The sequence below is a fragment of the Dermacentor andersoni genome, chromosome 1 (genome assembly GCF_023375885.2).
Source record: "Dermacentor andersoni chromosome 1, qqDerAnde1_hic_scaffold, whole genome shotgun sequence".
NCBI classification, from domain to species: domain Eukaryota; kingdom Metazoa; phylum Arthropoda; class Arachnida; order Ixodida; family Ixodidae; genus Dermacentor; species Dermacentor andersoni.
This window is the reverse complement of record NC_092814.1, coordinates 316,903,141-316,921,386: the sequence shown is the minus strand read 5'-3', so window position 1 is coordinate 316,921,386 and position 18,246 is coordinate 316,903,141. Positions and strand designations below refer to the sequence as shown.

General features: G+C 46.2%; 1 protein-coding gene across 8 annotated transcripts in view; it reads left to right on the top strand.

Moving 5' to 3' along the window:
- Positions 1-18,246, top strand: part of LOC126547757 (uncharacterized) — a 201,063-nt gene that overhangs the window by 106,655 nt on the left and 76,162 nt on the right. For all 8 annotated transcript variants that reach the window (XM_055063420.2, XM_055063422.2, XM_055063421.2 and 5 more), the window contains one exon: positions 14,108-14,278. In XM_055063420.2, the coding sequence (XP_054919395.1) occupies positions 14,108-14,278 (171 nt within the window). The remainder of the gene's footprint in view (positions 1-14,107; positions 14,279-18,246) is intronic.

The following is an 18,246-nucleotide window of genomic DNA, read 5'->3' as shown; positions in this document are numbered from 1 at the left end:
CGCACGCAAAAGAAGATACAGTGCCGGTTAGACAAGCTCGAATCGCAACGTTGGGCTGCCTTCTGTGAGTCGCTAGATCCACGCAAGCCTTTATCGCAACTATGGAGAACGGTGCGCGGACTGCGGACACTTCCCGTACAGCGATTCCCATTCAAGGCGCTTGCCCTCTCTCAAAAGAGATCGGAGATTGACGTGGCAGAGGGTTTCTGCGCCAGATTATCCGGCCAACTCACAGCTACCAACATTCCATCGCCTTCGAGCAGCTGTCCGCCACCACGTGATCACCGGTTGGATCTACCATTCTCGATCCACGAACTTAGGGCAGCATTAGCTTTGTGTAGCCGCACATCAGCGCCAGGGCCTGACGGAATTTCCTACCGAGCTCTGTGTCACCTGGGGGAGCGAGCGAGAGGAGTTCTTCTTGAGGTGTACAATGAATCTTGGAGAAATGGCACGCTACCGACAACCTGGAAGACAAGTCGCCTTGTTCCACTGCTGAAGCCCGGCAAGTCGCCGTTGGAGCTCTCATCATATCGCCCGATCGCTTTGGCGAGCTGTGTGGGCAAAGTGATGGAGAGAATGGTCCTAGGACGCCTGGAGTGGTACTTGGAGTACCACAACACCTACCCAGATGCCATGGCGGGCTTCCGACGCGGTCGATCATCGATCGATAACGTCGTCGACCTGGTGACCTACATTCAACATGAGAAATGCTGTAAGCGTCTCTGCGCATCCTTATTCCTCGACGTTAAAGGGGCGTATGACAACGTTACGCATGAAGCCATCCTCTCTGCTCTCGCAGAGGTAGGAGTGGGTGGTCGGATGTTTCAATGGATACGGAGCTATCTATCCATGCGATCCTTCTTTGTAAGCACCGAGGAAGGCCATACTTCTCTACATTATAGCTACCGCGGCGTCCCCCAGGGCAGTGTACTTAGCCCCGTGTTATTTAATCTAACACTAATTGCTCTCCTTGAGCACGTGCCAACCACAGTCAGGCTATCAATGTACGCGGATGACATCTGCATATGGACATCTGCAGTAACACGCCTACAGTTGCGAGCGAGAATTCAGAGAGCCGCGACACAAACTGCGCACTAGTGCCATTTACGCGCAAACCCATGGAAAACTACAGTGTAACGATAAATGGCCAAATAATACGACGGGTCCGATCGTACAAGTTTCTAGGTGTCATAATCGACAGGGACTTGTCATGGAGCCCACACATATCATACGTGAAAAAACGGTTGACAGGCATCTGCCACCTGTTCAAGTTTTTCGCTGGCAAGACCTGGGGAATGTCGCCTAGTGCCATGTTACAACTGTACAGGGTGCTTTTTCTAGGATTTCTGCGATACAGCTTGCCAGCAATAAACAACACAGGCAAAACGAATCTACGCACAATACAAAGTCTTCAGGGTCAAGTGCTCCGGATCTGTCTAGGCCTGCCTCAGAGTGCTTCAACAGTGGCTACGATAGCAATTGCTAGAGACCACCTTGTCAAGACCCACATTGAAATTGAAGTACTCAGGACCCATATAAAGCATCTAGCCAGGACTCCTCGTCACCATTTAGCCTCTCTACCAGCGGACAGGCCACACACATCTTTCAGCCAAACGATAACTGCATATGATGAATCATTGCCAGCTTGTTTCACTCCGGCTGCGAGACCTTCGATCCCTCCATGGTGCCTCACTCAGCCAAAAATCCACCTCGCAATACCTGGTATCTCGAAAAAAGCTGATCTGTCATCACCAGCCCTTAGACAGCTCACGCTACTATATTTGTACGAGAACTACCGTGACTCTACGCATATTTACACTGATGGATCTGTCCTTCCAAGCAGCTCTGCGGCGGCAATCGTCATACCAGCGAAAGCTACGACAATTAAATTTAAGACGACCCACGCGACAACATCGACGGCAGCAGAGCTCGCAGCGCTTTTTACTGCCCTTCATCACATTGGTGATGAACCGCCACACAAATGGACAATATTCTGCGATTCGAAGGCGGCACTGCAGTCTCTACTGTCACCTTTACAACACGGACCGCACGAACAGCTAATATTCCATATTACCGAGGCGTTAGACCATATAAGTGATGCAGGCCATGAAATAACCTTCCAGTGGCTTCCAAGTCACTGCGGGATTATCGGCAATGAACGGGCGGATCACGCTGCCCGCTCAGCCCATACTGAGGAGCGTCACGTCCCAATTCCTGTTTCTAGAACTGACGCGGCACGGAAGCTCCGCCAACTTGCTCGGCAGTGCACCGCGTCGCAATGGGATGAGCCACATTTAAGAAATACGCGACTGTACTCACAGCTTCGCCGTAGAGACGCCACGCTTTTATATCGACTTTGGTTGGGCGTTGCCTTTACTAAAGCCTATGCCTTCCGCATAGGGATGACCAACACACCAACCTGTGACCACTGCAGCCATGAAGAATCAATTGGCCATATTTTGTGCGCCTGCCGGCAGTACAGTCCACAGAGGACATGCCTTAGCCACGAACTTAGCTCTTTTTTTTCTTTTCCGGCCGCAATACCTTTGCGGTCCCTATTCGAAAATTCCCTGATGGGGATGGCATGACATGAGTATATTGCGTGATGTCATGTTCAATGCAGGCACGCATACTTGATCGGTCTTAAGGTGAGCCTTTGCCCACAAGCCATGACTTTCGCACTGTGTTGCATCCTGGGTTAATAAATACGTGTTTGTTGATGATCTGTCTGTGGTGCTTTCTCTGCACTGTATCAATGAACCTGGCTGTGGCGCCCTTTGTGCATTGTGGTCTGGAGGCGCGTCGCGTCCTTTCCTGACCGCACTTGCAGGGTAATCCTCGTGCAAACCCGTCTCCACAACATAAAGACTATATCAGTTAATATTTGCATGGTATGTGGCAAGCACACCACGTGCATTGGACCCTGTGCCAAAAGTGCTTGCAGCTGTGCCAGGACCTATGTTGAAAGGTGGAATTGCTGTTCCACCACTGTATTAACCACGTAGTCTTCAAAACATGTCTCGCCATGGTGGTGCCCCTGCTCTGTCCTATGGGGACGTATTGTTAGCTTCACGAAGCGATTCATTGCAGTAGTGCAGAAGAGGCTGGAAGGTCACTTATCTCGCTGGCCGATTGTAAAAGCTCTTCCATGGCCCGGAAAATCTCGACTGGCCAGTGCTGACAACCACTGGGCAGGAAGAGAATGGCTGGTGGCAAGGGGGATGCCTTGGCTTGCAGCATTCAACTGTGAAATGCTGACATACACCCAAAAACATCTCACAATGACAGGCAGCCGGAATGCGAACCCCACAACACGGCTCTGCACAGCGATAGAGTATCTTGGATCTCGCTTTAGACCCACCAGGCTAACAAAAAAAAAAAAAAGAGTACAGAAGCAAGAAATACTGCATTTCACTATGCAAATTTCGAGAGAATTTCGTGCCGACAAAGCTAGCAGTCATGGATGGGAATCCTGCTAAAAGAAAGGGGATCGTCTTGGCTTAAGAAAAGAAAATACAACAGCAACAAAAAAATTAATCGGGATTCCTAAACTCAAAACGAGTTTCAAGTTAGCCTGCTCAAACCATTCACATTGCAATGCAACTTTCCCTTCTTATATCTAACGGAGAAGTTATACTGTTGGAGGGTGAGGCTCCATCGGAGCAAGCGGCAATTTTTTGACGACATTTGATTATTAAGTCATGTAAGAAGGCAGTGGTCAGTCTCGAAGATGAATCTCGCTCTGTACAAGTATCACGACAACTTGTGGGCAGCCCAAACCAAACAGGCGCATTCCTCCTTGGAAGCGCTATAGGCTTCCTCTCTTACAGTTAATTTACGACTGGTGTAGAGAATAGGCTGTTCTTCAATATCATTGTCGACCTGACATAAGTACCATGCGCATTCCTGTATCGCTTGCGTTGCACTGAACTCTGAACTCCTTTGTATAGTGTGGTGCACTAAGCGCAAGATGAGAAACTAATAATGTTTTCGAACCTTGGAAAGTGTTCACTTAGTCCTTATCCCAGTGCACATTACTCAGTGCTTCCATTCGGATTGCATCCGTTAAAGGACTTGCTCTTTGAGAATAATTTGGAATGTACCGCTTGTAGTACCCCACAAGTCCCAAAAATCAATGAATGTCCGTTTTCGTGCGTGGCTGTGAAAAACCTCCAATTGTAGCCGTTTTCAGCTCAGCTGGCTGTCTCATGCCGTAGCCGACAACATGGCCCAGAGAAGCAACCTTTGAGCGGCCAAGCCTCCATTTTTCTGCCTTCATCGTTAAACCTGCTTCCCTCAACAGTGAGAACACCTGCTTGAGGTGCAATATGTGCTATTTCCAGCTGTCGGGAAAAATGCCAAGATCATCAAGATATGGCCGTGTGAACTCCTGCAAGTCTTTTAGGACAAAATCCATTAATTTAGAGAAGCTAAACGGTCCATTCTTCAACCCGAAGCTAAGAACGAGCAGGCGAAAAGTGCCTACAGGTGAGATAAATGTGGCAAAGCGGTTGGCACTTTCTGAAAGGGGAGCTTGCCAATATCCCTGCACGAGATCTAGAGTAGAAATGTATTCTCCAGCGTTGACTCTTTTGATTTGTTCCTCAATGTTGGGTATCAGGTACAACTGATCCCTGGTGATGGCATTTAACTTCCTGTAGTCAACACATGGACGAAGGTTCTTATTAGGGGCTTCCAAAAGTATTAGCGGTGATGTGTAGTCACCCTCAGCAGGCTCAGTAACTCCCAACTCTAGCATGCGCTGTATCTGTGTTTCCATAATTTCTTTCTGTCGTGGGGACAACCTGTAAGGCTTTGATCTTACAGGTTCGATTGATGTCAGCTCTATGTCATGCATTTTTAGCTCGGTTCTACCTGGCCGACTGCTCAATCTATTGAGATATTTCCCTGGCAGCCCCTTTAGCTCATCTACCTGCTCGGGTTTAAGAGCTTCCACGCTTACCGAGTGTCCTACAACTTCTTCAAGGCTGAGTTCAGAGTTGGAGGTTGCCTTACATTAGTTGAATTTGGTATGAATGTCCTCAGGCTCTTTGATGGTCAGGTTAACGACTCTGCTGCTCTGCATATATGGCTTCATCAAATTGCAGTGGTATATTCTCACCTCCTTCCCACGATTAAGCACTTTGAAGCATAGTTAGTATCTGAAAGTTTGTGCATCACTTTGACTGGTCCGCCCCAGTGAACTTCAAGCTTGATCTTGCTTGAAAGTCTGAGGATCATTACCTGGTCCCCGGCATTAATGTTCGAAGCCTCATGTTCCTGTCATAGTAGAGCTTGGCATTCTTTTACGCCATGCCCATGTTCTTTCCTACTAGTTCTTGTGTTGTACTTAGCCATTCTAGCAGTTTTAGCACACATTCTACCACTGTTTGACTATCTCCTCTTTCCTCCTACATCTCTCTCAACATTCTCAGTGGGGAACAGAGTGTCCTCCCATATACTAGTTCTGCTGGCGAGAACCTTGTAGCCTCATGAGGAGCTGTTCGCAAAGCAAACAAAGTAGCCGGAAGACAATTCTCCCAGTCCGCCTTGTGCTTGTAACAGAGTGCCCACAAAATTCGCTTCAGCACTGAATGCCACCTCTCAACGCTATTTGACACAGATGGAACTGTGTAATAAACTTTACCCCGCACTTTCGTAAGAATGTGGAAGTCAGTGAGCTGGTGAATACTGACCCTTGATTCGCCTGAATTTCTGCTCGAAACCCGACTCGGGCGAATACTGTCAAAAGCACATCTACTACCTCGATGGAACTGAGTTCCTTCAGAGGGATTGCCTCTGGAAATTTTGTGTCCGGACACAACATGGTAAACAGGCATCTGTAGCCTGACTTTGCCTTTAGTAGAGGCCCTACCGTGTTTCTTACAAGTAGTCTGAAAGGTTCTGATATTAAGGACACTACCTTTAGTGCCATTTTCCATGTTTTTTCTGGTTTACCTGAGCACTGGCAGGCGTCACATGATCTCGCAAAGTTTTTGACGTCTTTGAAGCAGCCAGGCCAGTAGTAATCTCTGCTTGGATTTGTTTATGGCTAGATGGCCCGACTGCCCATTTCCGTGACAGAGACCCTAAATGTCCTCCCTATACTTAGTAGGTACAACCAACTGATCCAGAATCCTGCCCTTTCGGTCTCTATAGTGCCGATATAGCAAGCCTCCTTTCTCATGCAACATCACATTGCACCTAGCAATGCCTTTTTTTAGCTGTTACATGTAATTTAGCTAAGCTCTCATCATTCTTTTGCTCAGCTGCCAGTGGATCTCTGTCCACACGTAAGAGCCGATCAAAGTTCTTTGAGGCTTGTGACAGTAATGACCTTGTCTCGCTTGCCAAGTGTGTCAGTTGGCTCTCTCTGCAGGCATGAACTTTGACACACGCCTTGTGACACACACTCATTGAGCTGGTCAGCTGGCGGAATTTTCTCAATCGCATTTTCTTCCCTTGAGCCCAGCTCGGTTTCTTTTGCCGAGGCTACCTCTTTCACTACTTCTGTTGGGGCGGCTTTTGCATTTTCTGAGGAAGGCGACGCGATTTGACGAGCTTGGGATTGTGTCAATGCCTGTACTACGCCCTCTCCAAATTTCAGCACCTTCTCACGCGGTAACTGACCCGACCAATTCGAAAAAATGTAAGGGTACTGCAGCAACAAGAATTTGGAAACTGTAGCCTCGGTCACGAGCTCCTCGAACGGCCCACTGATTTGTACTTTTGCCATTGGCAGACACACGCTGTGTTCTTCCACAACCTGTTTTATCCATGCTGCTTCTCTAGTCAAGTAATCTACCGTTACGTAAGACGACGGATGGGCAATGTCCATGGTGGTGGCACTGTCTCGTAGCACCCGGCATGGTTTTCATTTATATCAGCAGGCATGTACTCAGGACTTTCTTTCGGGGGGGAGGGGGGGGGCAACCAAAGGTAACTTTTCCACAAATGAGGGGGGGTACCTTTACTAGTACAAATGTGAATAACGCCCACCATTCGCCATAAAAACGCGTAAACCCACAAAAGAGAAATGAAATAAGGTGTATTCTACAGGTATGGGGCCTGTGCGATGCACCTCTCCTTTACTTGGCAAACAAAGAACCACGTCAAATGGACTCGCGCAGGAAGAACACTGCCAAGAACAAGAAGCGAAAGTGGAAAATGAAGATTACTTTAGCAGAATAAAACTTCAAGAAAACAGCAGTTGGCAATAAAGGCACACGGACCGCGCGGAGTTGTATTACTCCGCCAGCCAATCACAGAAGCAAACAAAATCGTCATGCGGCCTTGTCAAAATGGCGTCGTACTTGATACCTCCGGAGCGTCTGCTGTGCTTGAAGAGTGTTTTCATCGGCGGAAGCAATGAGGTGTGCAACACATACGGACAAAGTGTATGGAGTCTGAGCATTTCGCTCTTCAAAAGTCTGCGGTGCAGTTCATTTCACTGCTGAACCCGTTTTACTCATGAAACTTCACTGCCCCCAACTGAAGATTAACCTCACAACAAATAGTTGTAGCGAAGCAAGCATGTTATTTCAGTTCAATAAAGAATTAGGCATTCGCCATTCCACTATAATTGGCGAGGGAAAAGGTATAAAATCATGCGCTAATAATTTTATTTTTATAGTTACCGCCTTATTTGGGTAACAGAAAAAGTTTGAATTACGAATTATTTGCAGCCTCGCGAGAGGAACAGTGGCTGGCGGTTTATGAAGGCGTGGGTGGGGCTTCAGTGCAGACTTAAGTTGTATCCGACTATAGTAGCGTTTTTTGAATTGGCTCTGGAAGAATTATACAGAAATATATATTTGCGGAACAATCACAGTTCTTTTGGATCCCTCGTTTACTGCTCTAACAAGTGCCAGAACCAACTCATATTATTTGGGAAGTTACGTAACGATGCGTGGCCGCCAGTCGCGTACAACCACATATGGCGCAGGAAGCTGCGATTCTACACGTACTGCGCCAACCGCGGAAGGTTAGAAAAACACCTACATAAGCACAGCAGAGAAGTGGCTACGTTAGGTGGCTCGAATGATAACTGTAGAAGCTTCATTCAGCACAACCGGAATTGTCCTTCACTTCTGGCGGCATTTCCTCTACTTCCTTTTTAAATAAAAAGATTTTTATCCATAAATATATTCAGAAACAACGGTTAAATTTCTTAATTTTAGCTTTTCCTTCCTGTTTGGCTGTTGCCTTGGCTCTCTGCCTTAGTAGATCGCTTAAATTCTCAAATCCTTGCAATTCTTTTTTCCAGTTGGCAATTTTGCACGAAAAGAGCTATACAATTAGGGAAAAACCAGACGAGTTAAAGGGTGACAGTCATATTGCCTATGAGTTTAAGGGTTATTGCGGGGTTTGATGATGGACGCTGTCTCACATTATTTTATTTTCCACCTTAGCTAACCCATATCACGGGTATATGGTTCCGAGGATCTGTCAGCGTCGCGGCGAGCCGTCACTTGAGTAAATAATGAAACAAAATGAAAAGTTAACCGCAGTTGGCATTTTCTCGGGCCGCAACTCGTTCTACGTGCATACAGACCAGCTGACCACGAACTGAATCCCTTTCCTGGTCCCTGGACCAGTCTAAACGAAGGTTGAACTAGCAAAGCAACAACGATGCATGTGACCGTTGAATAGACGGTGACAATTGAATGCATCTCGAGTTAATCGCACGGGCACCGAATTGATTAGAAAACTGGCCTTCACATCCCAGGAGACGCCAATAACTACCACCATCCAAAAGGAGTGAAAAAATGCAGGAAAATGTTGACCGCTGAAAAGCTGTCAAGTATCAACATTGATTTGACGGCGCTTTAAGAATGTGTGTGAGAAGTGGTGGTGTGTGTGGGGAGGGGGGGGGGGGGGGGGTATGCGTCTTAATTTAGCCGGGGGGGGGGGGGGGTGGGGGGGGCCCTTGGGTAGGTGCCTGATACGCAGTTCATAAAGGTACGAGCGTAAAAGTTCCATGTTCTCAGCTCTTTCATCCACGTAGAGCGAAAGAGCTGTTCTCAGCTCTTTCGTCCAGATATTCCTCGCTATCCTTCTTCGCCCATGCTTTGAAATGTTTGGCAAAAAGCCTCGGCTGAAAGGCGGTACTTCTTCAAAAGGCTAGCCTTAACCTTCGCGCAGTCATATGCATCTTGCACTCTGAGTCTGGCGATTACTTCAGGAACTGCACACGGCAACATAGACAGCAACCGCTGTGACCATGTACTCAGAGTGAAGTTCATGTTCTCGCAAGTCCTTTCAAAATTTCCTAGGAACAACTCGATGTCGTTCCAGACTTCAAATGGCTTTAACAGCCTGTCCGTGCGGTATGATTTTGCCTCACTTGATTGTTTCAGAGCTCGAGTCAACTCCCAACATTTACTTTCAAGATCAAGTTACATTTTCCTTAAATTGTAATCTTTCTCGTGTTCCTCTCTCTCTCTCTCTCTCTCGTTTCTCTCTTTTCTGAAAAACTTGTAAGCCAATTTCAATGTCCTCCTCACTTGCCCGTTGGGAAATGAGCTTTAATATTTCTGATTTAATCATTTCCTTGTGTACCACTAGGCCAAGTTCCTCACTGATAACCAACAATTCGTCTCTCAGCATTGTCCTCAAATCCATGATTGCTGTTTTACTGCCTTGGTCCTGCTCGCTAAACACAGCTAGGTAAACACAACCTAGCTCACAATCAACAATCCAGCTTCCCTATTGTTCTAAACTAAACAACCACAAAACGAAGCCTAGAGAGTCAAAGCAAAAAACCAAGCACTCACCGCAGACACAGCACCATGTTGCAAGACTCGTCTCACCATTGCCAGCCAGTTGTAAGAGTTGGGGTCGGGCATGTCAAAAGGGGTAGCTGGCCCGTGCTGTCGTCCAACTCATCCACACTGAGGATGTTGTTGAAGGGAGGAACAGGTTTTCATTGAGAACGAAGAGTACTGGCTGCAATATAGATACAATATATACATGAGTTGTAGAGAACATTACAGCTCAACAGTCTAGCATGGCTGAATTCAAGCACCTCTGAGGAGCCAACAGTGTCTGATTTAATCCCTTCTGGCCTCCCTAGGTCCCTAGGCCAGGAAAATCTGGGGAGATACTCTGCAAGAGTCTACCTAGTGGATAAGTCCATTTCTTCTGCTGTTGCAGTTCTGATTGGCTAAGACAGGCTGTGTGTCAAAGCAACTAGGCGCCACAGCCAATGAGCACTTTTCATCATCATCATCAACCTATTTTAACTCCACTGCAGGACGAAGGCCTCTCCCTCCAATCTCCAATCACCCCTGTGCTGCACCAACCGATTCCAACTTACGCCTGCGAATTTCTTAATTTCATCACCCCACCTAGTCTTTTGCTGTCCTTGACTACGTTTCCTTTCACTTGGCACCCATTCTGTAACCCTAATGGTCCACCGGTTATCTAACCTATGCATTACATGACCTGCTCAGCTCCGTCCATTCTCGTTATGTCGATTAGAATATCGGCTATGCCTGTTTGCTCTGATCCACACTGCTCTCTTCCTGTCTCTTAACGTTACGCCTATCATTCTTCATTCCATCGTTCTTTGCCCGCTCCCTAACTTGTTTTTTAGCTTCTTTGTCAGTCTCCAAGTTTCTGCCCCATATGTTAGCACTGGTAGAATGCATTGATTGCATACCTTCCTTTTTTAGTGATGATGGTAAGCTTCCAGTAAGGATCTGAGCATGTCTGCTGTATGCACTCCAACCCAGTTTTATTCTTCTGTAAATTTCCTTCTCATGATCAGGGTCCCCTGCGAGTAATTATCTTAGGTAAGTGTATTCCTTCGCATACTCTAGAGGCTGACTGGCGATCCTGAGCTCTTGTTCCCTTGCTAGGCTATTGATCATTGTCTTTGTTTTCTGCATATTAATCTTCAACCCCATTCTTACACTCTCTCTGTTAAGGTCCTCAATCATTTGTTGTAACTTGTCCCCAGTGTTGCTGTATAGGACAATGTCATCTGCAAACCGAAGGTTGCCGAGATATTCGCTGTTGCACCTTACCCCTAAGCTGTCCCAATTTAATAGCTTGAGTACTTCTTCCAAGCACGCAGTCAATAACATTGGAGAGATTGTGTCTCCTTGTCTGACCCATTTCTTTATAGGTATCTTCCTACTTTTATTGTGGAGAATTAGGCTAGCTGCGGAATATCTGTAGATATTTTTCAAGATATTTACGTAAGTCTCCTCTACTCCTTGATTACATAGTGCCTCTATGAATGCTGCTGCTGGTATCTCTACTGAATCAAATGCCTTTTCGTAACCTATGAAAGCCATGTAGAGAGGTTGATTGTACTCTGCAGATTTCTCGATTACCTGATAGATTACATGGGCGTGATCCATTGTACAGTATCTCTTCCTGAAGCCAGCCTGTTGCCTTGGTTGACTGAAGGAAAGTGTTGCCGTTATTCTATTGGAAATTATCATCGGGAATATTTTATACAATACTGGAAGTAAGCTAATGGGCCTATAATATTTCAGTTCTTTAATGTCGCCCTTTTTGTGGATTAGTATAAGGTTGGCATTCTTCCAGTTCTCTGGAACCCTTGAAGTTGTGTGACATTTCGTATAAAGGGCCGCAAGCTTTTCAAGCATGATCTCTCCTCCAACTTTGATAAAATCAACTATTATTCCATCTTCACCTGCCGCCTTTCCTCGTTTCATGTCTTGTAAGGCCCTTCTAACTTCATCGCAAGTTATAGAAGGAGCCTCTATAAACTGTTCATTACTACTTTCAAAGGGGGTGTCCTAGCTGCTATGGGTATTGTACAAGTCAGTATAGAATTCTTCCGCTGCTTTTACTATATCTTCGAAATTGCTGATGATATTGCCCTCCTTATCTTTCAGTGCATACATCTTGGATTTTCCTATACCAAGTCTTCTTCTCACTGATTTCATGCTGCGGTCATTTATTACTGCTTCCTCAGTCTTTCTTACATTATAATTTCGTATATCCTTTATTTTCTCCTTGATCAGTTTTGATAATTCCGTTGATTCCGTCTAATCTCTCGAGTTGGACTGTTTCATTCTTGGTTGTTTCTTTATTAGGTCCTTCGTTGCTTGGGAGAGCTTGCCTACTGGTTGCCTTGGTGCATTTCCTCCTACTTCAAGTGCTGCTTCTGAAGCCAGCCTAGTTACGGTTTCAGTCATCGCCTTTATGTCATCTACGTCTCGCTGTTCTATAGCTGCATATTTAGTTTCAAATACCAGCCTGAATTGGTCCGCTTTTATCCTTACTGCGTCTAGGTTGGCCTGTTTCTTTTTGACCAATTTTACTCTTTCTTCAAATTCAGGTGAATCCTAGACCTCTCTAACCTACGATCACTGCACTTTACCCTACCTAACACTTCTACATCCTGCACTATGCTGGGATCGGCAGAAAGCATGAAATCAATTTCATTTATTGTTTCACCATTAGGGCTTTTCCAGGTCCATTTTCTATTGCTACGCTTCCTGAAAAAGTTGTTCATTATTCGAAGCTTATTCCTTTCTGCGAATTCTACCAGTATCTCTCCTCTAGCGTTTATATAATCCACGCCGTAGTTGCCAATTGCCTGTTCACCCGCCTGCTTTTATCCCACTTTTGCATTGAAGTCGCCCATTGCTACAGTATACCGAGTTTGCACTTTTCTCATCGCTAATTCAACATCTTCATAAAACTTATCAACTTCCTCATCGTCGTGACTGCACGTTGGAGCGTAGGCTTGTACTACCATTAATCAATTATCTCTTAAGTTTGATTACGACTACTGCTACTCTCTCATTAATGCTGTAGAATTCGTCAATGTTGCCCGCTATGTCCTTATGGATCAGGAGTCCTACCCCGTATTGCTTCTTATCAGGGAGACCTCTATAGTAGAGGACATGGCCGTTATTTAGCAATGTATAAGCCTCACCAGTTCTTCAAATCTCACTAAGGCCAGTGATATCCCAAACAATGCCTGATAGTTACTCAAAGAGTCCTGCTAAGTAAGCCTCACTTCAGCAGCACTTCAGTAGCAGACGAAGTGCACATGTCCACTAGGTGGACTCTTTGAGAATGCCTCCCCTGCTGTCACACCTTCGTCCATTCGGAGTGTCCAAAGTTGTGGAAGGATCTGCCTTGAGGGCGAGGGTATGCACAATCGCTCCAGCACCTTTGTTCGCTGATCACAAGTGGAGAAATACCTCCAGGGCACCCGGGTCACAGACCAAGAGAAAGGGGGGAAGGAAGGGAACGCCTGTATAGAGGTTGTTACACTTGATTCACTTGGCGAGTTTTGGTTCCTGGGATGACCCAGCAATTAAATTAAAATGTCAAACGGCCTTGGCGGCTAGCAGTGGCCATGAGGAAGCAGCAATAGGACGCCCTTTTCTGCGAGTTTCTTGCTCCCAGCATCGGGGTCGGCGGCTAGCGTGGCATCCATCAACACTCCATTCGCCAAATGTGTCTTGCCTTAATGTCACCGCTGGTCTGTCCAAGGAGACTCATTGTAAGCGTCACGAAGCGATTCGTCGCAGCAGGGCAGGAGAGGCTGGAAGGTCACTTTCCCATGCTGGCCGATCGTAACCAAGGAAACGCACAGGTTTTCTCAACCAGAAAGCTTCACTGCTGAATAAATATTTCTCCTGCTCTAGGGATTGAATCCGGGACCAGCGCATTCCTAGGGCATTCGTTCTATCGCCTGTGCTATCATATTTACCTGATTATAACATTCTCATAAATTTAATGTTTGCCCAGTTTTTACATGTTCAAAGTAAGAAAATGTTGTGTACTCATATCTACTGTGCACCAAAATTTAGAACGCAATTACTTTAGCCTGCCTCTAATTTTCACAGTAAATGGAAAGAAAGGGCCTTTTGAGCAAAGTCATGGTTTCCCTGCTGCGTGTACAGGTATATTATTGGGCTCAGATGTTGATGAGAACATTATCTAGTAGGTGTTATTACGATGTCCAACAAGTGGTGCAACATGTTAAAAGTATAGTCCTTGTAACTGGACTGAATTTTTAACTACGGCCGACTTTAAAGCCCTCTTGTTTATGCATGACCGATATAGTTTCTGTGCTGACGTCCCTATTATAATCAATATGATGCAGATGCAAAAGCGGATGAAGCAGATGCAGCGGATGCAAAGGAGGAGGAAGCAGATGCAAAAGAGGAAGCAGATGCTGAAGCTACTTGCCGAGTCAACTCGCCAATCACCGTTGAGGACAAAGAGAGCTCATCGAGGTTGCTTGCTGATGGTGATTCACATTCTGTTCTTGAAGGTAAGCATGGTTTAAAGAAGCATCTCATCCGCTTAAACATGTAACCTCATTGGTTTCTTTAATGCATAGTAGTTCTCATTAGTAGGACACTATGGCTGCAACTTCGTAGTGATGCCTTCCATGCAATTATATTCCTCTCTTATCATCCACTGTTAACAACTGGCTGATTCCAGTGATATTGTTGGGGGAGTTTCGTTCGGACTACTGACAATGCACGCAAAGAATAGCATTGGAAAATGAATTGCTACATCATTATTGCCTAGAAGACGCAAGCTAAGCGTTCGCAGGCTTCTGCTAGTACTTTGCCCAGCAGATGAATGAGCGACAGTGAGTTTTCTTTATGTTATCTTGCAAGCACTCATCCCAGAAAATGTTTAAAATTCAGATTTTTTTTATTGCACAGTTTATTGCACAGTTATCCAGATTTCAGTTATAACGCTTACAAAGCACTTAAACATATTGTATTGTATGTGCAGTTGAGCCAACAGGGCCTGTTCACTTGTCTGGTGATCACTTCCAGCACAAAAGCATTTATTGTCCAAGTCGGGGAAGCCTTGATACTTGTGGCAATGCCTGAGCTTGCACAAATATGAAGCTTATGAAGAATCACTGGATTGCTTTCCCACTACATTTTTGACCACAGGCTGGCAAATTTAGAGGGTCATCTTCACAGCCATATAATTCACCAGAAGTTACTGGCACTAGCACATATTCATCACTTTTAGCACTCTCAACCAAGCATAAAATCATTACCAGGACTTGATGGTTCCATTGCATGGAATAAGTGCTTCTGAATTGGTGGTAGTGCGATCCCCTTGGCTTGTGTGCGTTCATTGTGCAGGTGAACACAGAAACACCCAACTTTGCACATATGTATCATACTATGCGTAGTGTAGTAGACTTCGACGGGTGGCTGGACACAGAACCTACGACATGAAGCCCAACGGCCAGGGTGTGAAGTGCACCGTAAAAGAACAGCTGGACTGCTCAAGTTCGGGACCAGACACAGAAGAATGAGTTTATTCCAATGAGGGGAAAGGGAACACGGCAGGGTACACTTACAGTGTTAGGCGCAGAGTGGCGCTAGCGGTCATAACCATTATGAAATGAAAACAGAATATCACAGGTAGCCCTATGCACAAGGGTTGTCCCACATGTCCTTAGCCTAAGAAAATATTTGTGCACACTGCCAACAAGGTTTTATCTATGGCAGAGGTGTCCTTCAGAATTTGTGCCACAAAAATTCTGCGTTCTGTGGAGGTGAACGTTCGAGATGCATAAGCCACTGTAAATAGCTCATTTCCACATTTTTGATGAAGAACAGCTCCTAAGCCAACGTCTGAAGCTTCAGCCGTTACAACAATAGGAAGATGCGGTTGAAACATACGTACCACAGGACATGATGCAGGAACTTCTTTGATCGATTGAAAGCTGTATTCAGTATCCTGATCCCAGACAAAGGCTCGTCCTTACCTTAGATGTTTCCTTAGCGGCTCCATCAAGTCAGCATACTGCGGGATAAATTTTGCATAATATCCTGTGAAGTCCAGAAATGAATGTAGAGCCTTTTTGTCATTACATTGTGGTGCCTCCACAATTGCCTGGATTTTGTTATCCATCGGCGAAATGCCGTTTGCAGAAATTTTATGTCCTAGGAAAGTTAATTCTGGGACACTGAATACGTATTTACCCGCCGTGGTTGCTCAGTGGCTATAGTGTTAGGCTGCTGAGCATGAGGTCGCGGGATTGAATCCCGACCACGGCGGCTGCATTTCGATGGGGGCAAAATGTGAAAACACCCGTGCACTTAGATTTAGGTGCACGTTAAAGAACCCCAGGTGGTCAAAATTTCCGGAGTCCTCCACCACGGCGTCATAATCAGAAAGTGGTTTTGGCACGTAAAACCTCATAATTAAAAAGAAATACGCACTTGTGGTTAAGCTGCATGCCTGTATTGCTTATCCTAGACAGGACAGTTTCTATCATCGTCACGTTGGGTGTGACCCCACACAAGAACATCATCAAGGTAGCACAGTGTACCAGCACGAGTGACATGATTTGCTGAAAAACAGAAGGCATAGATGCCAATCCGAAACCCACTTGCTTGAAGTGAAAGAGACCGTCGTGAGTGATAAATCTAGTACGCTCACAGCTTTTCACAGACAATAAGACGTAATAATAAGCGAACTGTAAGTCCAACTTAAGACGGCAGCATCAGTGAGTCGATGCAACAGTTCATCAGCCTTCGGTAGTGGAAAAGCATTGATCACGATAGCCTTGTTGGGTTCCTTGAGATCGACGCAAAGTTGAATGGAATTGTCTTCCGAACCACAGCGAGTGGAGAAATTCACTTGGACCCTGACACCCTTTCGATAATATCAGCTGATTCCAAGCAATGCAGTTCGGTGGAGACTTGCTCACGGAGAACCAGAGGTAGAGGACGTAGTTTCGCTGAGACTGGTTGCACTGAAGCTCAAAGACGAACGTCCCCTTTACAAGTCCCAATTCTCCTGAGAACAGATGGACGAACTCTGTTAGAGCGTTGTGTGGTAGAGACGAAAGCTGAACACTTGGGTCAGCTGGAATTCCTAATACTTGTTGACATCTGAGCAAAGACCCTTGAATGTCAATGCCCAAAGCTTTGAATAGCATCTAGGCCTAGAAGAGAAGTGCCTTGGTTCGTAATGTGAAATGTCCCTACTGCAGCCTTGTTACGGTACTTGACGAGCGCAGAAAAGTGCTCTATGTGAAATGTCCCTACTGCAGCCTTGTTACGGTACTTGACGAGCGCAGAAAAGTGCTCTGAATGTAATATTTCTTGCTGCGAATAATTCTCGAGTCTGAGACTCGAAGGAGACAAATGAAGAATCTTGAAATCTTCTTCGTACGTGGAGCTGTTCATCAGCGACACTATGGGTGCGATCTTGTACGCGTTCCGAAATCAAACGGAGGCGGTCCGTTCTTTATGTCACGAAATAGGCAGTCTGTTCCGTTGCGTTTGTCCGATAGCAGACGACACGGAATGATTGACAGCAGATATCACGTCACAATTGACGTCATGGCGTTCGTCACAGTTCAAATTTACCAGTCGTGTGCGGCTCGGTGGAACGGACCGCCTCCGTTCTATTTTGGAACGCGTACAAGATCGCACCCCATAGCTCCTGTATCCACAAGCATTTTGAGTGAAATATTCACACTGAGGACTTCAGCGAAATTATTGCTGTACGGGACTTCGGTGCTTGAATTGCAAGCACAGACGAGACTGTAGTGGCTGATTCGGTCTCAGTGGTAGAGGAAACAAGCTGAGCTCGCGCAGGGGGCTGTCGATGCATTCGGTTCCTCGAACGGCAAACTGCAGCATAATGTCCCACTTTTACGCACGCACGGCGGGTAACTTGCTTGGCTGGACAGCCTTGATCGGATGCGATGTGGTGAGGTGAACCACATCGGTAGCAATAGACTGTGATTGCGATGTCTTGACCTGCTTCGCAAAGTTCGGGTTGGGCGCCATGTTGGCTGGCCTCCTCAAATTGCGACTGTCTGCCATGCCACTGGGCACCATCTTGAACCCGCTGGGTGGAGGGAGAAGGGTGGTGGCGGCCGCCATCTTGCGCACCCGGGCAAGGATGGTTATGGTTATCCACACCATCTTGGCGTGGTGTCGAGACGCGATGGACGAACGAACCATTAAAAACCTTAAGCTTCTTGTGAACTTTCTCCATGCTTCGTCCTATTTCCTTGGCCTTCTTGAGCGTGAGGGAATGTCCTTCGTAGAGTAACCTTTCTCGTTTCTTGCTGATACAACACCTTGCAAGATTTGGTCACGAAGGGACTTATTGTGCAAAGCGCCGAACGCACAAGCAGGCGCTAACCGTTGTAATGCGGTGACGAAGTTCTGGAAAGCTTCCCTGGGTCGTTGTTTTCTGACCCTGAAGATAATACGATGTACCAGGGGATTTGTGCTTTCT